Source organism: Tyto alba, unplaced genomic scaffold (assembly GCF_018691265.1).
Source record: "Tyto alba isolate M040663 unplaced genomic scaffold, T.alba_DEE_v4.0 Super-Scaffold_20, whole genome shotgun sequence".
NCBI lineage: Eukaryota > Metazoa > Chordata > Aves > Strigiformes > Tytonidae > Tyto > Tyto alba.
The window spans coordinates 8,079,273-8,102,973 of NW_024881283.1; the positions used below are offsets into that span (position 1 = coordinate 8,079,273).

The following is a 23,701-nucleotide window of genomic DNA, read 5'->3' on the forward strand; positions in this document are numbered from 1 at the left end:
AGTTTTCAGCCTGAGCTGAAAGCTAGGCTCTTTGCACAGTTCTGTGGTTGAACTCAATCCCACCAGCACCCAGGGAAGAACGTTTAGTGAAGAGCCTTAATTAATATCCACGCTCATTTCATTAACTAGCACCCAGGGCAGGTTACCCTGGCAGGGAGCAGAGCGTGAGTGTGCCTGTGACCCATCTCCTTTGGTCGTCCCCTCAAATTCCCCTCCGGTTCCTGGTGCCCACCCCTGTGCCCTCCCAGCTGCCCGGTCCCCTGGCACCGGTGTCACTCGGTGCTTTGCAAGGATGAGCAAACCCCAACGACCCCCGGGGCTCTCGGTCCACGAGCGAGCCGGTGTCACCCGTGGGTGCCCTGTCCCCTCCTGCTCCCGTGTCCTCCCGAACTTCTCTGCTGATGGCACCTTTCTCCCCCAGCCCCTTCCCTTCGCTCCCCGGGGTTTGCTGCCCCCGGGGCTGACTCTGCCCTGGAGCGGCTGCGGGGCGCTCCCGCCTCCATCCCCCCCCGGTATTTTGGGGAGGTGGCGGGCTGCGGCGACGGAGAGGAAAAGGCGGCGGGGCGGGCTCGGTCCCGAAGAGGTTAAACCGTGTCCCGGTGGGCTGAAACCCCGGAGCTTCATGGGATGCCTTATAAAGCGCGCTCCGCCGGCCCGGCAGCGGCTCCGGGAGCTCCCGGTACGTACGGAGCAGCCGCCGGTGCCCCGGAGCCGCCGCGCTATGGAGCCTCCCGGTACGGCCGGGGCGCCGGGCGCGGCGGGGCGGCCCTGGGAAGAAGCCAAGGCTTTCTACGACAACCTCGCCCCCAAGAAGAAACCCAAATCGGTGAGAGCCCCCGAGGTACCCGGCCGGGCGGTGCTTCCCCACCCCGGGGGGAACCGGCCCCTCTGGGCGACCCGTCTCCTCTGGGTGCCTGCCCCCCGCATGCCCCATCTCCTCCGGGTCTCTCCGGGTACCCCATCTCCTCCGGGTGCTCTGGGGTCCCCCTGGGTGTCTCCGGTTCTTCTTTGCCCCCTCCCGTCTCCAGATCCTTGGGGAAGCCCTGGGTCTCTCCAGGTGCCCCAACTCCATGGCATCCCTTGGTGGCCTGGGGTCTCTGTGGGTTCCTGCAGGTCCCTGGGGTGTTCCCGGGTCCCCCCCCCCCCGCCGGGCTGAGATGTCCTTGCAAAGCGGCTCTGTGCCCCATGAGCTGCCTGTCCCCTGCGCCAAGGCGGGAGGCCCTGCCAGCGACAGGAGGGGTGGCCGTGGCGGAACAGGGGGACAGCCCGGGGGCCCGATCCCTGCCCCGGGGCAGCGGGGTGTCGCAGGGGGGACAGCCGCCCCTGCCAGGCTCGCCTGCTCTGGGAGATTAGAAGGAAAGTCTGTGTTATCTAAACCAGGGCTGAGCCCGCTGGGTTTAAACATGGGAGCGCTCCTGGAAGCGCTGCTGGATCTCAGAATAGCTGCGGCAGCCTGCGAGCCCACCCAGCTGTCGCCATCCTCGGGGCTGTGGGTCCCCCCCAAAGTGTGGGGCTCCGGCAGAGGTGCTGCCCACGGCGAGGTCGGGAGCCCGGTGGCAGCCAGCACCTTTCAGGGCAAAGCTCTGCGTGTGACCTCTCCGGCAAGGGGAGATGGCCAAGTCCTGCTCCGTGGACCCCAGCTTGGAGCAGCCCCCGTGGTTTCCCCACTGGGGACCCGGCTGCAGCCCCTGGTCCTGCACCCGCTGCCAACTGGCAGCGCTGCTGCCTTTGCCCTTCCCGGAGGAGAGGGACAGCCTGGCTTGGTGGTGGGATGTGGCTGGTTGTCTTTCATGCCATGCTTTCAGCCTCCTGCGGATGTCAGCCCAAGCTCCTCCTCTTCCTCTCCTTGCAGCGAGCTGGGTGACCAGCACGCCAATCTCTGCTGTACAGCTGGGGAAACTGAGGCACGGGGCAGTGATGGGATTTGCTTGCACAGCAAACCAGCAGCAGAGCTGAGATCCAGCCTCTCAGGCCCTGAAGTTAGGCTGTGCCATCCACCCGCATGGGACCGGGGACGATGCCTGCGGTGCCTGCCCGGCCCCGTGCCCCTCGGCTGGGGCAGGCTGGGGGCCCCGTGCCCGTGGCCAGGCAGCTCGGCTGCCCTCGCACACAGCTGGGCTGCCCTGCCCTGCCAGGCAACTGTCACACCTTGTGATGGATGGCTGCAGCGCGCTTTTCTGCATTATAAATCATGTGTTTGGAAAACTCAAAAATATCTCAGCCGTCGCCCTGAACTTTAATCTGATTCCGAGCAGGGGGCTCGCAGACGCCCAAGGCTCCCTCATGCACGAGGGCGATGGAGTTCGCTGTTGTCCGTCCGCGCCCTTGTGGGTGCAGGGTCTGTCTGTCCTCTCGGCCAAATGTCTCTGCCAGCCAGAGCAGGTACCGGTCGGGGAGCAGGCGCAAGCTGTGGGGGCTGCCCCTTCCTCTAAACGGGGCTGTCAGATGGCAGGAGGCGGGGTGATTTTGGGGAGCATTTTTGGGGAGACCATTCCTGGCTGGGTGGTGGGTTAACAGGGTGCCCTTGCAGGCCAGGGGCTCCCCACTTTGCAGGGGTCTCCGCTCTTCCCACGCTCCAGCTCCCATGGTTGCTCTGGCCTCGCTCCTGCCAGCTGGGGAGGTCAGCGATGAGATTTGTCACTCTTCAGCAATGCGGAAAATGTCCCCCAGCCTCTCCAGTGACGCCGCGCTGGGTCGGTGGGAGCTGGCCTTCTGCTAGCTCCACTCTTCTGGGCACCCTGCTCGTCCCCTGCTCTGCCACTCCCTGCACACATGGGGACCCATCCAGCTCACCAACGTGCCTCAATTTTTGGGATGCTTTAGCTGGGGTGGGGACCATGCCTGACCCTGGAGCAAGCCCTTCCTCTTCCCTTTCCGTGACTAAATCTCACACCAAAATTTACTTCCAAATTTTGAATTTGGCCACAAGAATTTGGTCTTCTGCAGCATCCAGGGAAGTGCCCGGAGTTGCCAGAGTTCCCCCAGTTTTTTAGGATGGAGGTGGGTTCATCAGATTCAGCCCCAGGCAGTGCAAAAGGATCAAGGGGTGCAGAATGGGGTCCCCACTGTGGCTGCTGCCTCCGAGCCAGCCCGCGATGGCCTCCAGGGGTGGCAGTGAAGCCGCTCGTGTTGGGTGCCACCGTGGTTCTGGTAGGGGGGAGGCCATGGCCCCACTGCACATCCCAGGATCCTGTGGGATTTCCAGATATCTGCCTCTAATCCTTGGGGGGCTGCTTAAGATTTACATCCGATTAGGAGGGTGATTTAAAGGCCTGCCAGCTGTTGAGTCACCAGACAAAAATGTGCCATTTCCAGTTACTACTGGAATATGTCTTTACCCCAAAACTGAGGTGTTTGGCTCTGGGATGGGTTTTGTACTTCATGGAGTCAGACCCTGCTGGAGAGATCACTTATGCTTCTGAGATGGGGTTTGGACCTCGTGGACCGCCTTATGCTGTGCCAAGGGCTGATAATGTTCTTCTTCGGAGGGCTGGGCTGTCAGGATGTGGCCCTGGTTGTCCCCCCTGCCTGGCTGAGCCTGGGGATGGACCCAGGGTTGGGGTGAGACCTTCCCCCGTGCTGCCCTGCTCACGTTTCTGTCAAACATGTCATTAATCTCTTGCTTGATGTTCAGGATGGGGCTGGATCTGACCTTTCTGTGGGAAAGGAGGAAGAGAGAGGAGTTCAAATTCAGCTGGGTTCAGCTGAGCAGAGCCCCACAGCTGCTTCCTGGGCTTGTGTTGGATGATGAGTTTTAATTGACCTTGGCTGACCTTGGCTGCTGCTCTGAGGGTAAAATAGGGTTTGTCATTCAGAGTGCCCAAGCCCACTGGGGCTGGGACAGCTGGAGCAGGAGGCTGTGTTGGGATGGGGTGCTGTGCAGGCTCCACAACAGCTTGTGGGACTAAATGCATCCTGACAAGGCCTGCAAATGGGACCCCTCCCACGCACACGCTTCCTGTTAAAAATGAAGGGTGTTTTTCCCCAAAATTGCGATGTTTCAAGTCAAAATGGAGCTTCTTGGGTTGTTCACAGCGCTCTGATGGAGGCTTTGAGGTGCTGTGGGTCCTTTAGTGCCGTGACTTTTTAAAGCCTGTTTTTGAATGTGGTAATGATCATCTGCAATACTAGTAGGGATGGAGAAGCATCCAAACAACCTTGAGGAGGGAACGCTCCCAAATGAAACCACCGCTTCAAAGAAATGTCAAAATGCAGCTCCCTCACAGAACAGAATTGCCTTTATTTTTTTAAATGTCAGCATTTCTCAGATAACAGCAGGGCTGTTCCAGCCCAGCTGGAGCTGGGAGCTGCGTTAGCGCCCAGGTGAGAGCAGAAAGTGCTCCAAAGGTGCAAATCTTCCTTGGCAGGAGCAAACAGGGTCCGGCAGGTCCTATTCCTGGAGGCTAGGCTTCCTGCCTGCAGGCAGCTGGGGCTCCAGCAGCCCACGCTGGGGCAGAGTTAGGCCCCAAGTTTACAGTTATTTTTATTGCTGTGTTTATTACCTCTTAAATTAACCTCCTGGAGGCTGGTGCCTTTAAATGGCAGGGAAGGAACCTTGAGCAGCCTGTTGCCGTTGCGCAAGGTGCCAGTGCTCTTGGCACCCGCCCGGTGCAAAGGTGTGTTCCACGGGGAGATAGAAATGCAAATTCGGGCCGGACACCTGCCCAGGCTTGGCTTATGTCCCCACACACGCATGTCACCCCCTTGAACACGCCTCTGTGCTGTGTGTGCTGCTGACCTACTTTCTCTGCCGGGGATCCTCCTGCACGGCTGGCTGTGGAGGATGCTCTGCCCTGTGGTCTGTCGGGGACCAGGACCAGGGAGCAAACCCCCGGCAGCTTTCTTACATACCCAGATAAATAACCCAGCTCTGCAGGGACTGGGGGGCAGCACGGAGCAGCAAGGCTCCTTGCTGAAGGCTAATGGCCAGATGTCCCAAGACCTTTAATAGTTATTAATATTTTCAGCTAATAAATGGCCCATGACACCAGAGTTATTAATTAATGAGTTGGAGTGCCAAGACTTGGCCCATGACAAGTTAATAGCTAACACCCACTGGGTAGCTAAATGTAAGATGGGGACCTGGCTGTGGTTCACGTGTGGGAGTGATGCTGGTGTCGCTGATCAGCCTTTTGCGTGGACTTGGGTGATCCTGTGTGTCCTGGGGGTTGTTCACCTGCTTTCTCAAGAGCCACTCCCAAAGGGGACCTTATTTCTCTGCAAATGCGGCGGAAAAGGGTTCCCTCTGGCCACAGTGATGTTCTCAGCCTGTGCTAATCTGTGTTGAGTCCTAATTGCCCACTGCTTAATCTGTTTGCTGGGGATTTTGGGTACTGCTGCAGCCTTGGAGGGGTGGCTGGGACCCACCGTGTTGCAGGGCTGGCCTTGGGCACTGCTTACAGGGGGGGTGCGGTGCTGGGAATGGGAGGGGGGCTGCCATTGACTCATTCCTGGGTGCGTCTCCATGCTGGGCAGGATCAGCGGGGCCGGGATGGGGGCAGAGCGAGCCCCAGGGCAGGCCCAGCCCTGCGGGGAGCCAAGATCCCCGATGAGGATGGGGTTCCTTGTCCTCGCCAGGCTGCTGTTTCTGTAAAGCTCAGCCTTAGGCAGGGTGGGAGCTTGAACTTTGGAGCACCTGGGTGTGCAGAGGAGCTGGCAAAGGCGCCCGCCTGCCCCTGGGCAAACAGCGTTGCCGGAGGATTACTCACGGAGCAACATGCTACCCAAGGATCCTGGAAATCACAGAGGAGCTGAGGTGTTTCTGAAGTGCTGACTGGATTTCACAGGCTCCCTGCGGAAACGCATCCCTGAGCACAGCCAGGGGGTGTGTGGGCTGGGACTGCTCCCAGTTCCCGGGGAGCATGCCCTGTGTGAGCCCCCAGGCAGAGCCTGCTGGGGACAGGGCTGCCTACGCCACTGCCCCTCCTTGGGATTTGCTGTTCTGGGAGCGAGGATTTCTTGTTGGCCATCAGTAATGAATTTGCTTTCATGCTTGCGAGTGAGTGATGGGGATTAACACCCTTCCGCCCGCCATGAGAGAGGGCAGAGAGGTGAGGGTCAAGACGAGATTGTCTTTCCTGGTGTCCCCTCTCTCGCTGTCAAGTCCCACTAGAGAGGCCCCTTGTTGACTTCAGTGGATTTTGGATCAAGCTCTTGAACATTAATAATAATGACTCATAAATCATTGCTTGCGCCACCTGTTTGTCATGTTTCCGCCCACAATAACTATATCAAGTGTTTTTATAAGCTGAGCTGGCATGGGTTGTTTGTCACATCTGGACAGCATCGTGGGAGCGCGGATCCGGCAGAGCTGCAGTGTGTGGTTTTTCCTGGCTGGGGGGTTGAAAAGCCACACAAATTCCTTCTGCATGGGGTTGAGTGGTTCCCCTGGGGTAGCACATTGGGTCTGGCTGGATCCTGGGAGCCTCTCTGCAGGGGGAGGGCTTGGGGATGGTGCGAGCTGTGGAAAAAAGCTCTCGAGTATCCTGAACGTGTGGGGACAGTGCGTCAGGGCTCGCCTGTTGAAACGTTGGAAGATCAGGGTTGCAGCTGCCCCATCATCCTCCAAATCGCTCTGGAGGTGTCACCCACCCCATGGCCTTCCATGTTGAAAGTTAACAGATGCCTTCTGGAGCAACGGGGCTGGGTGCAGGGGCTGCCTCCCCATTTTCTCCCTTTCCCTGCAGCCAAAGCCTGAGAACGCCATCACCATCGCGGTGTCATCGCGAGCGCTTTTCCGCATGGAGGAGGAGCAGAAGATTTACAACGAGCAAGGGGTGGAGGCCTACGTGAAATACCAGCTGGACCATGAGAACGAGCCCTTCCTCCCTGGGGCCGCCTTCCCCTTTGTCAAGGTGAGCATCCACCCGCCTAAGCTGAATCTGCACTGCGGTCCTGACCCAAAAGTTTTGGGGAGAGGGGAGTGCTGTGGGGTGCTTGTGTGGGGAAGGGATGGGGAATGAGCAGTGTGGCAGAAGGGATGTAGCCACAGGGCAAACAGAGGTCAAATAAACCTTCTGGCAAGTGATGTGCTTCTTCCGGGACTGAGGAAACACGGAATTTTCCAAATTGGCAACTGAGCCCAAGAATTGAAGAAATCATCTTTAAAGTTTCCATTTAGGGAATTCTCATATCTTTTTTATTATTATTCTTACAATTTATTTATTCTTTTAAATTGGCTGAATTTAGTCTTGCTACAGCGTTGGCCAGTTTCTCATTTTGACATGTTGAAATGAGGCACTTCAAACTTTAAAAATATTTTCCAATTTCTGCCCCAGTTTTGTGTGCTGGCCCTCACTGAAAGCAATCTCTTGCCCATTCCCAATGAATAAACTAATCCACTTGTTGGGGAGAGACTTGTTCTGTCTGATTCCTTGAAAAACACTTGTCTGTAACTTTGAGCTAACTTATTCTCATATCCTAGTGAAAATTTGAAATTTGTTGTGTTTGAAAATAGAGTGGTTTGTTTTTTGTTTTCTGTTTGGTTTTTTTTTTTTTTTTTTTTTTTTTCCCCCAAATCAAATCTTTTTTTTATTCTCAGTTAAAGCTGCTTGCTGATGTCAGCTTGGCTCAGGGTGTAGTTGAGGTTGGGCCAGGTCCCTGGTTTTGGTGAACAGCAGTGTTTTGCTCAGTGAGAAGGGGGTCAGGGCCATGCCTGGGGCTCCCTGACACCCACCCCCTCCTCGCCCTGGGGTGCTGCAGGCGCTGGAAGCGGTGAACATGCAGCTGCGTGAGCTCTACCCCGACAGCGAAGAGCTCTTTGACATCGTCCTCATGACCAACAACCATGCCCAGGTTGGGGTTCGCTTGATCAACAGCATCAACCACTACGGTAAGCTGAGAGCAAAGCTGTCCTTTGCGTGGTGCCAATGGCTTTTGGGCAGAGTGTTATTGCTTGGCAGCAAGAGAAGGAGATGCTTTCTCCTGTCTCTTCCTCCAAACAACACGCTGAGCCCGCTTCTCCCAAATTTCCTGTGCTTGAGTGGAAGTTGGCTGGTGGGGAGGATGCTCTGGCTGCCAGTCATGCTGTTGAACAGCAGTACCAAAATTGGCTCCCGTCCTGCCGACCCTTGGGAGGCCACAGGAGAGCAGCGTCAAGGCTTGTTTGGGGGGGCAGTCAGGCTCACCCTGGGGTCCATCTCCCCTCAGATCTGTTCATCGAGAGGTTCTGCATGACGGGAGGGAACAGCCCCATCTGTTACCTCAAGGCCTATCACACCAACCTCTACCTCTCCTCTGACGCCGAGAAAGTGAGTGGGGCCATTGAAGAGGGTGAGTCTGGGGTCCAGCTTGTGCGTGGGGGGGGACAGCGGGGGGAGCCTGGAGCCCTCAAGGAGTTGGTACCAGGAGTGATAATTCCAATGTCCCTGTGTCGATGTGCAACTAGGGTCTGCCTTGTCCCACATCCCCTCCTTGTTGCTCCAAAGAGCCTCTAATTTCCATTGAAATAAGGCTTTCCTTGAGCTCCACAGCTCTTCCAAGGCAAGGGCACTGTTTTTCCCCGTTAATTCTTGTATGCAAAGGGAGGTTTGTCATCTGGGGATTTGTTTTTGCTGTAAAAGGTCTTGGGGCCAAGCTGCAGGCACTACTGGATGCGTGCACTTCCTTGCAGTGTTTACTTCCAGCCCATCGTGTTTTGCTTTGCTCCTCAACAGATAAGTGATGAGGCCAGGTCCTTGGGTAACTGCCGTCTCTTGCCTCACACTTTACCTCCACAGGGATCGCCGCAGCCACCATCTTCAGCCCCAGCAAAGACCTGGAGGTGTCGGAGAACCAGCTGCGGGTGGCGTTTGATGGTGACGCCGTGCTCTTCTCTGATGAGTCGGAGCAGATCGTGAAAGCTCACGGCTTGGACATGTTCTTTGAGCATGAAAAGGCTCACGAGAACAAGCCTCTGGCGCAGGTAGTGCTGGGGTGCAGCCAGGAAAAGCTTCTGGGAGCGAGACAGCCCGCAGGGATTCTAAGAACAAGCCAGGGGTCGGTGTGGAGTGGGTGGGGTGGGGTGGGTCAGCAGCCCACGGGAGGGCTGTGGCTGGCCCCTTGCTGTTGTTTCTGGGGGCTGACAGGGAGAAGGCGTTAGCCAGTACGTCTGGCTATGCTGGGTCTGTGTGCCTGGAGGGAAGGGGCAGCACGGAGGGTCTGCAAAGTTTCTTCTTGCTTTGGCAGGGACCCTTGAAGGGCTTCCTGGAGGCCCTGGGGAAGCTGCAGAAGAAGTTCTATTCCAAGGGGCTGAGGATGGAGTGTCCCATTCGCACCTACCTGGTCACTGCCAGGAGCGCGGCCAGCTCGGGAGCCCGGGCTTTAAAGACTCTGCGCAGCTGGGGCCTCGAGACGGATGAGGCTTTGTTCCTGGCTGGGGCTCCCAAGGGGCCGCTGCTGAAGAAGATCCGTCCTCACATCTTCTTTGATGACCAGATGTTCCACGTGGAGGGAGCCAAGGAGTTGGGCACTGTCGCTGCCCACGTCCCCTACGGCGTCGCCCAGAAGCACAAGCGGCCGGCGCAGGAGAAGCAAACCCCGAACAGCAAGTAGAGGAGCTGGCTGGTCCCCCGGCGAGCGGCACAGACCTCACCCTGTGCGCCACGCTCTGACCTGGGTTGGGGTCTGCGTGGCAGAGAGCATTTGCCCTGGCGAGCACGAGGTGGTTCCCCAGCAGGAGCCCTGTCGGGGGTGGGGGGCACGGATGGAGGAGGGGGCTGATGAAAGGCTTCCCTTCGCCTCTGACTTCATTGCGATGTTGTGGTGTTGTCCCGGTTCCCTCTGCACTTGCTTCAGGCAAAATTCCTTGAGAATGGATCTCGCCTTTTGTGGACTGTTTTTGCCAGGCAGGTTTAACCTATTGGCATTTCTTTAAAACCCCAGGTAATTCCCAAAGCCTTTGATTTACAAAGCAAATGTTCAGGCTGAACTGTTGAACTGGAAAGTTGGGAGCACACAAGAACCCTTCTTACAGCTTTGAAACAAATTGTTGTTTCTTTTAACTAAAATTAAACCATAATATTGTTCCTTCACAGATCCAGTCCCTGCTCCCCAACCAGAAAATCTTTCATGTCTTTGTCCTTTCACCAAAATTTTGCCAGCTGAACAGCTTTCCTTTCATGCACTGAGATTTGGAAAAATAGAACCAAACAGTAATATATGTTAAAAAAAAAAAAAAAATCCTATTTCCTGCTTGGAGTTTTGGGCTTGTGTATTGTTGGCCCAGGTTTTTAAATTTGGGTTTCACAGTTGTATGAGTTAGCACTTAAAAATAATAATCTCAGTGAGGCATCCAAAGCCCAGCTCTTGTGTGAGCCGTCCAGGGTCCGCAGACACATGCCTAGGGCTTGAATTAAGTTAAAAGCAGGCCCTAATATATTAGGGGCATCATTTGAAGTCCATTTAGCTAAATCTGCAGAGAATTTCAGCCTGGGGGTTTTAATTAAAGGATTTTTATTTTTTTTTCCCCCTTTCTAGGCTGAGTCCATATAAGTTGGTAATCTTTTTCTCCTCAGCTGCTTAAAAGCTCTGATGTTTCCTAAAATAGACACCTTGGCTAGTGATGCTATGAGAGAGAACCAAATATCTGATTAAAAAACAGGAAGAGAAATCATTTGGAGAGCTGCTCCAAAATGGGTGTGAAAATCACACTGACATTTCTGCACAAAGCCCTGTCCTAAAGGACACACTCAGGAGAAAAATTTGAAGATTACTTATTTCTCGTGTTTTTTTTTTTATTTTATTTTATGTATTTATTTATTTTAGGCAGTACAGCCCGTGGTTGGGCACAAAGGATGCCCAGTGTTATCAGATAATAGTTTTCTACAAACACCAACTCCATGGGCTGAAGTTTTGAGGTATGTGTCTGCTTCTGGCTTAATGCTGCAGGGAGGTTTCAGCTAAAACAGCTCAGCCCTTCCCGACAGTAAGACTAGAGCCTGAGTTATTGCACTTTTGACGAATATATAAACATGCTAGTGATGCCTTCAGTGGCTCAGGAGACTGTTTTCTCATTGTGCTAAATCCTGCAATAGCAGTGAAAAGTAGATTGCACTTTCCCCACCCCCAAAAACTATTTCACTTTGACAGACTGTTATTTGTCACATCTGGGTGACAAGTACCTTAGAGGAAGATCTAAAATCCAAACAAAAAAAAGTCTTGAAAGAAATTAGTATCTCAGTAACACATCTATTAATACACAGGTTTATAAAAAGGCCTCATCTTTTGAATGTGAACCCTGGATATTGGAATCTGAACTGTATCTCAGAGACTTCTTTGACAGCTGGGAGGGGGAGAACAGCCTGCCCTTCCAAGTAAACATTTCCAAGGTGTTTTCTGAAGATCTCATCATGGAAGCCCAGCCAAGCCCAGCTTGCAAATGGGCTGCACTGGGGCCTCCCACCAGCCTGGGGGGGAAGAGGGTTGTCAGCAAGCCCTTAGGAAATCCTGGCCAGGGCAGGGTGCTGGTGGCATCGGATACAGGGTGCAAGCGCAGCCCCTGGGAAGGGGTGCTTGCACTGGGTGCTGGGTGGGATGCGTGCTTCGGATGAGGGGTGCTGGCAGAGCTGGGCTGTGCAGGAGGAGATGCCCTGTCTGAAGGTGCTGTTAGCTCCTGGGAAGCAGTGTGTTGTGGTTTTGGGGCAGTGCCTTGGATCTCAGCAGCGTTCGCTGCTGCCTTTCCAGGCCCTGAGATGCACAAGGAGCTGGGTGCAAGCTGGGGGGCAGGGGCACGGTGCAGGCAGGAGTTTTTTGAGACTCTGCCTACGGTCCTCCTGCTGACAGGGCAGCTTAGGGGCTCGCTGTGAGACATGGGGCTCGGGAAATGGACCCCAAGTGAGGTAGACCTCCCTTTGCACCTCCTGAGTCCTTCCTGCGTGGGGAGGATTTTCCGTTCCTGCGATGGCTGCCCCCTTTGCTTTTACCAACACGGCTTCTTACTTTTTTTTTTTTTTTTTTTTTCTCCTCCATCACTACAACTAGCAGATGTGGATTTGCTGCTTGTGTACTTTCCTCTTGTGCCCAGCCGTGACATCCCCCCGGGTTGGGGCAGCGATGTGGTCCCCAGGACTGACTGCATGGGCTGGGCACATCTCCCACCCTGATGGGCCAGTGCAGTTGTGCCTCTTGTGCTGCGCTGGCCAAAGACTGGACTTTCCTGCTGTGTGTTGTTGCTGTGGGGTTTGCTTCATTGTCCTCCAGCGGTTTTTCTTGTGAATGGACTGCCATGTTAATGAAATCCCTCCAGGTGTTTTTCGGTAATAAACTGTGTTGGTCTCAGCCTGGCTCTCTCTGTTGCCGTTCTCACAGTGGGTATTTTGGCTTCCTCGTGCAGCCAGAAAAAGAGTCTGGGGTCCCTGGTGAAGGGATGGGGGTAACAAGAAGGAAAAGGGCCTTTTGGGATCTAAGGGAATTCAGAAAATATGATAAAAGCAGCTACCTGGGAATTGGAGACCTCTGGAAGAGGTGGGATTCCAGAGTTGAGAGATGTGCTGTGATACAGCTAGCTCCCTGTGCTTTGTGAACAGGCTTTTATTGTAACCTGGACTCGTGATGAAGTCCTGGATAAAAATACAATTTGGCAGAAGACTTTTGTCAGCTTGATCTTCTCCCAGCCAACAGGTGGGAGGCAGCATAAGCTTTTTAGAGGAGATTTATTGCTGTTGAAGTACCGGGTTTATCCGAATAGTGACACTGCAGTTCTGGTGTTAGCTCCTCCCCGCCTATAAGGAGAACAGATGGGTTAAGGGGAAGCAACAAATTCTCCATCCGTCACCAAATATAGCCAAGGAATGTCCATAGGCCCCAGGGCAGCATGTCTGCTATGGGTGTTAGTTTAAGGGACCCGTGGCCCTCAGCAGAGAGTATTCTTGTGCAGCCTTGCTTGCTGGAATGCCTTCCCCTGGCCCATCCCCGATCCTGCATGTTCTTCTACCAGATGCCTGGAGGAAAAATCAAATTCCAGCACTGATAAGGCTCGTGTTGCACCAGTGGAAGTCCAGGTGGGCCCACCTAGCCCTGGAAGGTCAGGATGTCCATGCCAAAGCCAAGAGCTGCCTCTAATGTTCACGCAAAGACCATCCTGCGTCCTTGACTCACTCTTGGGGTCCAGGGTTGGGACGGGGGCCAAGGAGCCAATGGATCTTGGAGAGACACGGGCCAAGGCCATGCAGGGAGGGAAGGGAGAGGTTTGTGTAGTTGGGTCTGTGATGTCTTGTCATTGGTTTGCTGTAAGCCTGAGTTTTTGTTTCTGTTGCCTGTTTTCTGAGCTTTTTCCTCATCAGACATCGAAGGGCTTTGCAATGAGTGTGCTTTAAAATAAAGAACATGGAGGAGGAGAAAGCGGAGGCAGAGCTGATGAAGAATTATGCTGCCACTCAGCTATTGTCAGCGCAGATGTTCACAAGGTAATCATGGCCTTTGAATAGCAAGAAGTGCTTTTCATGACAAATTCCGGATTTAACCCCAAGAACTTGTGGGGCTTCTTGGTAAGGGTGTGACACCCCTTACCAAGGGTGTGACCAGCTGCATGGCAGGGAGGTTGGGCAGTGTGTGGGCTCTGCTCTCCTGGTACATAGGGTAATTCATGACACTTCCCTGACTCAGTTTCCCCATCACCATAACAGAGATCAGAATGATCCAGAGGTAATGTCAGATCTGGAGGATGACTCCAGCTCCTTGCAGGAGAAAAGCAGAAATCCAGGAGTGCTCTGAAGTGCAGGAAGCCCACATACCTCTGCAGTGATGCCTGCACAACCAGCAGCAGGTCCCAGTGTGTAGGGGCCACGCAAATAAAAGGCTGCCTCGACAACCTTGTGGTGTTGCCCATGAGGGGTTCCAGGCTGCACTGGCAGGGACTCTACCTTGCCCCTGCAGTGTATTTCATTTTATGTTCTTTCTGGAGTGCAGAATAGGGGCCAAACGATGTGAGCAGGGACCTGCAGCCATCCCAGCAGGCTAAAATGTCAGGGCAGGAGACCTGGCGACAGAGTGACAGAAACACCCAGAGTTGGAAGAATAGATAAGAGGACCTGGCGGCAAGAGAACAAGCAAAGGCCACTTGCTATCAGTGCTAGCGGGGCCATGCCAGGATTTGAACAGCCTGACCATCTCGTTCCTTTGACACCGCTATTTATAGCAGCGTTCGTTGATGCCTCTGTCACCGGAGCCTAAAATGGTTCCCCTGCGTGCACCCGGGGCGGCTGGGCTCACTCATCCCGTGCTGGGGAGGCCACCAACGAAGCAGTGACTCAATAGAGCGTGTGTGAAGCCGCTCATCGCCCCGCTGACGGAGGAAGCCAGCGTCTCCCTCTGCCAAGAGGCAGCTCCACGCTGGGCCAGCTCCTTGGAAGATGCACCAGACGGTTTCTGTTTAAGCCCTGGCCCCTCGCCAGAAAGAGTCAGTGGGGTAAACAGACCCACCTTCCACCCCGCTTCTTCTTTCCCCCCAGAACTGGGGCTGGTCCGGCTCTGTCTGGGAGCCAGCGGTTTCCACAGCTTGATGTTGGTCCTTAAGGTAGCAGTGGGGATAGCTCTGTGTATTACCCACGCTGGTGGAAATAACCCTTTGGTTACTGGGTTGGAGCAAAGTGCAACAGGGCAAAGATCTTGTAACTGCAGAGCAAATATGCCCCGTTCCCTGCCTGAAGATTTGCCTTTTAAAAAATTGCTTCGTTTTCACAGTTCTGTCCAGGCCAGTGAGCGATGGAGGTGGAGATCAATCTGTCCTGGCGTTTTCCCATTCCTGCAGTGAAAGCTCTGTTACCAGGGCTGCACTTCAAAGCTTTGCTGGCAGCGAAGTGCCGGATAGGACTGTGCACATAATCCCACCGAGGAGGAGAGGAGGGGGTCTCCGCGGCCCTGTGGCTACAGATGCCAGGCAAGTATGGCTGTACCCACCAGGGAGCGATGGCCAGCCTCATGCTGCTGTGAGCTTGGCACAACCGGTGCCAAATTTTCTGACGGAATGACTTGAGAGGAGATGGACATTAGTGTTTAAAAGAAATATACAAATAAAACCCTTGGGGCTGGCATCCAGCAGTCTTGCACACAGGAGGGGACTTTTGCTTGTTTTCTCTTAGGGCAAATTGCATCCTTATCTCTTCTCCCTGTGGCAAAAAGATGACGCAGAGCCCAGGGCCGGCTCTCAAATTTTAAGCTTTACTTGGTGAGAGCTCATCTCCCGCCAGTCGGCAGTACCCCCGAGCTGCCCCGCAGCTGGAACTGGTCCGCGCTCGTGCCGCGGCTGTGTCCTTGTCACCATGGCCGTCGGCAGCGAGCAGGGAGCCACGGTTTCCTCCTTGAGATAAAGCAAACCAGTGGTGTTGACGCCGTCCCCCCCGAAACAGGGACCGCTTCCAGTCACAACCACCAGACCACCCGCCTTATTAAATGCTGCCGAGAGGCAGCAAAGCCCTGAGCGAGGACTGGCAAAGGCTTTATCTGAGGAATTCTGTGAGAAGGAGGATAAATGAGGGAAAATTTGCTTTAATTGCCCTGTAAGGGAAACCAAGCTCCACCGGCCCCGCGCGGTGCTTGCTTTTGGGCTGCATCTGTCGGGAATTTGTGCATGGGTGGAAGCGGTCGTGCGTGCTGGAAATTCATGCCCGTCCTGGCAGGGATGCGTTTACCCCGGGGAATGGTGGGCCCGTTTCTGCCACCACAGCCGCGGGGACGGGGACAGCTGTGGCGCCGAGTGGGTGCCCCGAGAGGGCGTGAAGGGCTGCGCGGCACGGCGGGAGGGTGCGATGGTGGTGGGCGTCCCCCCTCGCAGGTGTTCTTCGTGAGCTAACGTGCTCCCTGTGGCATCGCCGCCTTCCACAGTGCTGCCTGTTGCTCCTTCCCCTTCAGGCGTGTGTTTGGGGAGCGTGTGAGCGGGCACCTCTGCCTCAGCACAGCGCTGGTGGCCATCTTAGCCCTCAGGCTGTCCCCAACCCACCACCTCATGGGGTATGTCCTCCATGGGGAAGGGCAGCTGCTTGAAGCCCACCAAGCTGGGAACGGAGAGGTTTTCTCCAGTGCCAGCTCCGGCATGGGGCACCGTGTCCATAAGCGCCAGGGTGGCACTGAGGTGGAGCCGCCATCTTGGGCACTGTGTTGCTGAGGCGGTGCCGCCATCTTGGGTGCCACAGCAGGGCGGCCATCTCGGGCACCATGGCAAGGCGGCCATCTCCTCAGGCACCTCGTCACCCGGGGTGACCAGGCTGTGGGTGACCACCCCGCACGGCACGGCCGGGGCCATGGGCGCTTTTCCTGCTGGCTGTATAAACAGGCCCCCGCTTCCTCGGCGGCCGGGCGGCCTCCTCCAGGTGCGGCTGGGAATCATTAGGAGCTCTCCGCGCCGAGCTGAGTGTGGGAACTGGAAGAGAAAGCTGGAGAGAGGCCTTCTTTCATCTCCCCACTCCCTCCTCCCCCTGTGTCTGCCAAGCCTGGCTTCCTTTTGAATCCTTTAGCTTGTGCCAAGCGAGGGAGAAGGAGGGGGGGGGGATAAAGAAAAAAAAGGAAGAGAAAAAAAAAAAAAAAAAAAAAAAAACCACAGGAATGTGTCCAGGGATCTGGCTTCATTCAGGCTGCTGAGCCCTGAATACCCCGGCTCCTGCTCGGGGAGCCGCAGGGAGGGAGGCCGCGGCCGCCCCCGTGACGGAGGCAAGGGGAAAACAAACAGGGAAGCGGCATTTGCGCCGCGGCCGTTACCACAGTGACTGACAAAGGGCTGTCTGGGAGGGGGCCGCGGCCGCGTCTCGCCCCCCGCCACGGGGCTGGGGAGGCGGGAGCGCCGGGTCAGGGCGCCCCGGGTCCCGCCGGGGGGGCAGCGGGGGCTCTCGGCGTCTGGGCGAAGCCCGGCCCGCGTTTCATCCCGGCATGGGGACGTGGTGCCCAGACAGACGCCCTTGTGTCGGGGCCCTGTCTCTGGGTACAAAGGCGACAGGGCTGCTCGCAGGGAGGGCGCGAAGGGGGCGGGTGGGCGGCTTTTCTGCGGCGCTTCGGGAGGATGGGGTTTTTTGACTCGCTGCCGGCTTTATTCCCGGCAAATTAATGATTTCCTCTCGTGGCAACAACGCTGGCCTGCGTGTGCCGGTGTCTCCCACTGCCCTCCCAACCGCGCTTCCCCACCACCCTGTCCCCGCCGTGCATGGAGGGTCCGCGCCGCTCGCAGCGGACTTCCTCCATCCTTGTCCTCAGCTGGGCTTCTTCCAGCTGTGCATAACTGTCAGATTTGGCCCAGCTGTGACGGCCGCTGCCTTGGGATCATCCTGGCGGGAGCACCGGGCTGGGCTATGAACTGATGATGCGAGTGCCGGAGGTGGTGCGGAAGCACGTTGGGTGGTGGGGAGGGAAGGCGCAGCTCCAGAAAGGAGCCCTCGGCTTTGCAGCCCGACCTGGGCAGAGAGAAGAACGCTTCGCGAAACGGGCAAGCGAGCAAGTGAGCGGGGCAGCCACCAGCGCACGCTTGCCTCCGCGCCCGCCTGCGCAGGGAGCTGGATTTGCAGGGACAAACCCGGGACAAACCCGGGACAAACCCGGCACACCGGACGGGAGCACCCGGCCGCCCCAGCCGCTGCAAATGGTGGTCGATGTGTCGCCCCGGGGGGTAATTGCGTAGCTGCGCACGCTCGCGTGAGCCTGCGCACACGCGGCAGCCTGCTCGGGCACGCACCTCCCTGTGTGTGCCGTGGCTGTGCTCTGGGCACGGCCCCTGCGCCTTCACTCCCATCGCCCTGCGACCCGTTCTCACACCTCCCTGCCTGCACGGCTGCCTGGAACGCGCAGGGCTGCCTGCGTGCCCGCCGCAGCACTGATACCTCTCTCTTGTGTGGGCACACAATATGGCATACAGTATCAGGAGATCTTCTGGGAACGCAGTCCATTCCTCTGGCAGCATTGTGTTTTGTTCCTTATTTATATCCCCGGGGTGGTGCCACAGGTGGGCAATTGTTCCAGCTGACAGCCTGAAAGGCAAAGAAACAAGATTTAACTTCCTGCTATTCAATTAGAGAAAGTGAGCATTCATCACCAGCTGCTGGCAGGAACGGACCCACCCGCCGAGGCGGGCGCAGGAACAGCTCTCCTCGGCAGGAAAGCTGCCTGCTGCTGCGGGCACGGCGGGCTCCCTGCACAGCTCGGCTGCCAGCACTGCTCCGAAGAGCCCCTAGGTATGGCTGGATGCTTCCCCTCCTCTCCCACATTGCAGTCGATGTTCTCTCCTTTGGGGTTGTTTTTGAAAAGGAGATTGCCTGTTCAAAGCGGCCGCAGGGAAAGCACCAGTGTGGGTTGGGGGGGACACTAAGCGGGGAGAAGGCATGCACCGGGGGAAAGCCACGAGCTTGCAGTGCTGCAGGGAATGGCGGCGCAGCGGCTTCCCCCCCCCCGGCCAGCCCGATCGCTGCAGGTTCAGCCTCTGCCCTGAACTCTGCGCGATCCCTGAACCTGGAGCCTCTGTGGCTGAGGGTTGGTGGCTTTGGAAGCCCTTTGGACCTTCACTTTGCCCTCCTCTGTGCTTGAAGCTTGTCTTGACTGAGCCAGCAGACGCCGGCTGGTGTGTGGAGGGGCAAGGGGTGATCCCCATCCCCACCGAATGAGGACCAGGAGCCTCCTTGTCCCTATTGCCCCACACACATGCCGCACGCCCTCATGGTATTTTCTAGGCTGGCAAGGGAGGAGAGAGCGTGCACTCCTGCGAGCTCCATGTTTGGTAACAAGCCTGCCTCCATCTTCCCCTGCACTGACTCGGAGCCACCCACAAGGTACCCACTCACCGAGGCCTCGTGGAAACCCCAGCAGCGCCCAGGCAGCAGCAAGGAGCCACAGGGCTTTCAGGGGCTCCCTGGCAGCTCCACACTTTGGGAGCCCAAGGCCATTCCTGCTCCATTTCCTTTCCTCACTCTTCCCCTCCTGAAGTCGATCCAATTGGAGAAGAGCCTCCCGCTGCCTCCTCTCCCCATCCCTTCCCCGTGCCATCTGTCCCCAGCACAGCGACAACTTCACAGCTCTGCGCCGGTGGCGTTTCTGCAAAAAGTCCTTTTGTGCACCTCTTAGCTGGCGCTCTATTTTTAATCCTTCTGTCTCCACAGGGACTCGGGGTATCTTCCAAGCTGGTTGTGATCATCAGGGATACAGTTGGAATCCGTTTCGCCTTGCTGCACCAAGCCACATGCACACGTATATGTTCACATGCCTACACGCACGCTGGCTGCTGTGCCAGACTTTGCAGCACTGTCATTCTCCCCGGTTCGAGCAGACAGGCGCCCCGTCGAGTAGGACCAAGCTGAGCACAGCACCTCGCACGAACATCGGTTATTACCCCAGACTAGGAAGGTAACACGCTGCAGCCAAGACAATCAACAGCAATTAGCCCTTTTGGGAACTCGACTTGAAATGCTGCAGAGGCTTTTCTGTGCGTGCCGATTGCTCTTCCTCCGGTCCTTTGGAAGTGATGTGAGTTGGACATGCCAAACCACTGGTCATGTCTGAGCAAAACTTGGTGCCTCGTGTCATTTCCATGAGGCTGGGAGGGCTGGGGGGGATGTCTGTGAGTTAAAGGCACTTGTGTACCCAAGCAGCACATGCTGTCATTACCTCTGCAATGCCATCTGGCCAGCAGCAATGCAACTAGAACCAGGGCTGTGCGCAGAAGAACATTTTACAACAGAAAGCAATTAACCGAATAAAGCCCTTTTTAAAATCCAGTAATTAAAAACAGTCCCTCCCCCTTGTTTTCCTTTTAAGCTGAAAGTTGCTGTTTACTCATTTGCTTTACAAAGTGTGCCTTGTTGTGGCTTCAGAAGAAATGAAAGTTTGAAGTGGTTAGAGAAGAAAGGCTTTGGGGCTGGTGCGTTCCAGGCAGGGCGGAGGGGCAGGGGCTCTCCAGCCTGGCTTGTTTGTATTTGTTCTTGTCTACTCACAAGATCGCTAAACACACATTTAACAAGTGGTGAAACTGTCTACCAGCCTGATCTCTCCCAGGGTTCATGAGAAGAGGCCTGGCACATTAGCATTGCTGGGGGAAGGGGAGGGGGAGAACAGGCCTTTTGAAGGGTTGGTGTTTTGGGGCTGAGCGAGGGAAGGGCTCCTTGTGCAGGCCAAGTCGAAAACAAAGGCATTGTGTTCCCCGGAGCCCTGGGGACTGGCCCCAGGGGAAGGCCAGGGCCGAGCTTCACCAGCGATGGATTTTCCCATCTCAGCATCTCTTGCTTTAGCACGGGTGCTGCCTTAAGGCCATCCGCGTCCTTCCAGCGCCCAGAGACAGGAGCAGGGCTGGGGTCAGCTCAGCCTGGCCCTGACAGCCGGGAGCCAAGGAGCCCACCGCGGCATGGGGGGCCGCAGCGTTCGCGCAGACCATCCTGAACCACAGCAGCTCGCCTTGGCCTCATCGCCCTCTCCAGGTCCGAAACACGAGAGAGGAGCAGACCTGTGTCCACCCACAAGTTTCTGGTCCTTCCCTGTGTAGCCACAGGGGAGCCCTGACCTCGGTTTGGGCTCCTGGAGGAGCCAGTAGCCCCGGCTGTCAGCGGGGCTGGTGCAATATTAATTATCACTCATCGCTGCTTCTCTGTAAAGTGAGTGCCCAGTGCATTAACTATTATGGGTGGGGAAACTGAGGCATATCAAGGGCAGTCAGGACTAAAACGCTGGCGTCATCTGACGCTAACCGTCGGGCTGCACTGCCGATTCCGGAGCAGGAAGGTGATCCTGTCCCTGGTCATCCTCCAGCCCCGCTGACCTCGGGACGCGGTGACAGACCCGGTGTCCATGGCTGCGGGTCCCAGCCGTGCCCCCGGCATGAGCTCAGGGGGACAAGCACCATTCGAGGGGGGCGGGATCTCTCGCAGAAGCAGCAGCACCTCCGCGGTGCCCCGGCCGTGGCAGGTGCAGCCTCATGGTGCCCCATCCCACGGGGTTTGCGCGGCCGCCCAAGCCAAGCCGCATTCCTGGCCACGGCGGCAGGGCTGGGCGCAGACCCGCCGCGGGGCAATAGGCGTGAGGACACAGCCGGCCGTGCCAGCGCGGCGAAGGTAGCGCCGAGTTTCAGTCAGGCCCCGAGCAGATACAGGATCGGCCCTGTCCCTGCCTGGGGAAGGGTGAGGCCACGGGTTTGTGGGAAAATGTTGTTTTTCCCTCCCCTGGACTGCCCCTAGCAGTCGGCTGGGCCGGCTCTGAATTGCGTGGGCCGGGGAAGTGGAGGGGAGTTAACAATTGTAGTGCCTCTGGCTTGGAGCCGAGCCACAGCAAACAATCCTCTCCTGGCCACGCTCCAGATCTGACAAAACATGGAGGTGATATCGTATTCCTACCTACATGCTTTCATCCCAAATCACCTCCCGAAAGCCCTGCCTGATTCTCCCGTTTGTGATGAATCCCTCTCCTTAGCCACAGAACAAGACAGCCTGTCCACAGCGCTGCAGCCAGGAATCCCGTCCAGCATCCCTGTGAGGCCTCTGCTTTTGAAATTACAGCTGTGGGTCTGGCAGCCAGTGGTGGGACCTGAGGTTAGGAGGTGATGTTGACTGAAGACGTGCGGACAGGGCATTCCAGGCATGCACGGGGTTAAATCAGAGGTGTCAGTTCACTGGGAGGTAACAGATACGTCCCTGCTCTCTTCGGGCTTTCCAGAAGTGTTGCCCTCCCTCCCACATTCCAGCTGCTGCAGCTTTTCACAGCTGGCCGCTCTCCGGGGACATTTCCCAGAGCTGAGCAGGAGGGAGGGGAGGGAGTGGCCCTGGTCCCAGTACGGGAGGGGCACTGGTGGCTGGGCTGACTGTCACCCCCCCCAGGGAACCTCGGGCTGGAGCCCTTCACCCCCAGGAGCGAGCTGGCACAGACAAACCTGGGCAAGCCCAGGTCCCTGGCAGCGATCCACCCTCAGCCTTGGCCCGGAGAGTTTTTCCTGCTGCGGAGAAGGGACATCAATCTTTGCAGCTTGCTTACTCCTTGGCCCCCGAAACAGGGTAGCCAATTAGTGCTGGGTGTGATGGATGGCTTAGCCCCGTCCTCGTGACACCATCCTCTGGAAACAGCTCCCACCACGTAAAAGCACAGCCAGGCGTAGCGGGGGACGACTCTTCGCCAGCCTCCCGAGTCCCAGAGGGTCTCACAGGGGTCCCGGGGCCTGGGCCGGGCACCGCAGCGATGCTTGCTGAGCTCCCAGAGATCGTGCAGGAGAGGAACCAGCCCTGAACGCTGGGTCAGGGTTGGTAACTCAGGGCTTGGGGAGAGATTTCCTCTAATAATTCCCTGGCTTGGCTGTGGCAAAGCCCGTAGCTCTCTGGGGAAGAGCAGATCAGCTCTGGGAAGAGGTTGGTCACCCACTGCTTGTGGCTCTGCGCTCGGGGCCAGGCTTTGCCACCGCCAGGAAGCGTACCGTGGGAACGGCTTGCACGGACGCTCGGTGAGAGACAAGCAGGCGGCAGAAACCCCATTTCTGCACTTAGACCCCGTCTCCCCTTCCCCGGCATCGCCCCTTCTCCGCAGCAGGGTAGGTCTACCCGCTCTCTCCCACGAGATGCGGGCGATACTTACTGAAACCTGGCTTCCCTCGCACCCGGCTAAACCCATTTAATCCTTCCCTGTCGTCTCCCTTGAACCGACCTGCCAGGGGTCTCAGCTAATCCTGGGGTGGTTCGGATGGCCCTCGCAATCCCCCAGGGCTCGCTGGGGGCGATTATAAATGACTCTCCGGGAGCACAGGCTGGAAAACGGATCCAATTACAGGAGAAGTGGGTTTTGGGGCCCCTGCTCTGTTCATAATGAAGTGTAATCCTAGAAAAACATGTTGCCAATTACACTTCAATTGAACCCAGATAATGATGCTTAGACAAGGCCCAGAAAAGATGGAGCCTGGACAGTGAATTCCTTTCTAATGGAGAAGAAAAGTGTTCCTCTGTGGCAGGTCTGGGCTCCGCTTGGTTCAGGCTCATTGTGATATGAGCAAGAGCCTGAAATAACCAATCTCTGGGTCCTATTTAAATAGTTTTATCAGTGGAAAGAGTATTAATCTCTCAAAAACACATGTTTATGGGAAGTTTAGTTTGGAGATGTATGTATTTTTAACTGAAATCACTTTGGAAAGGGAGGAGGAGTGGGTCTCAAAATGGCTAAAATAACACATTTCTAATTCTGCTGGTTCAAAGTAGCGTTTCATTTTGAAATGTAAGCTAACAACAGCTCAGTTTCTTGACCACTTTTTAGAGTGAAAAAGAAAACAAAGCATCAAAATTATAGAAGCAAAGTGCTGTAACCTAAAGCGAATGTTTTATTCTCATTTTTGGGGGTGTTTACAAACACTTCTGAAACACCAGCTTTCCACTCCAACGCGGGCTCAGGTCTCTGTTGTTTTGCTCTGGGGAGGGAGGACGGCGTGGCTCAGTCTCAACAGCGGGTGCTGGGGGCCGTGCCCTGCTCAGCCCCCGTGCGCCGGGCTGGGGCAGGCGGGGGTGAAGGGCAGGCGGTGGCTGGCGTTTGGGTGTTACGGGAGCCGCTTGCAGGGTGCTGGGGGATTGCAGGCGCCCCCGGGGTTGGCGGGTGCAGCGCGGGTGAGCTGGCGGAGATGGCGGAGGCAGATAGGGAGCGCCCGACCACGCGGCTGGGCGCCTCCGTGCACGGGCGGCGGGGTGGCTCGGCTGGCCCGAGCGGCGACGGGCTGTTATCGCTGCCACGGTCTTTGCAAAAGGCTTTGGGAAACCCACGTGTTGCCAGATCTCAGCGCTGATTATTTTTTTCAAAATAAAAG

The 23,701-nt window shown here is 56.5% G+C and overlaps 1 protein-coding gene across 1 annotated transcript; it reads left to right on the top strand.

The window, feature by feature from the left end:
- The first annotated feature begins 571 nt into the window (after positions 1–571).
- Positions 572–12,255, top strand: NT5C1A (5'-nucleotidase, cytosolic IA). Its single transcript, XM_042793764.1, has 6 exons — positions 572–826; positions 6,687–6,854; positions 7,702–7,831; positions 8,149–8,271; positions 8,718–8,902; positions 9,166–12,255. The coding sequence occupies exons 1-6, from the start codon at positions 623–625 to the stop codon at positions 9,529–9,531; spliced, it is 1,176 nt and encodes a 391-aa protein (XP_042649698.1). The 5' UTR covers positions 572–622; the 3' UTR covers positions 9,532–12,255.
- The last annotated feature ends 11,446 nt before the right edge of the window (positions 12,256–23,701 follow it).

Bases quoted from the DNA above. Each gene is read 5' to 3' on its own strand.
- NT5C1A (XM_042793764.1), top strand. From the start codon at position 623: ATGGGATGCCTTATAAAGCGCGCTCCGCCGGCCCGGCAGCGGCTCCGG. The intron at 6,855-7,701 runs GTGAGCATCCAC...GGGGTGCTGCAG, and splicing joins CCGCCTTCCCCTTTGTCAAG to GCGCTGGAAGCGGTGAACAT. The intron at 7,832-8,148 runs GTAAGCTGAGAG...ATCTCCCCTCAG, and splicing joins CAACAGCATCAACCACTACG to ATCTGTTCATCGAGAGGTTC.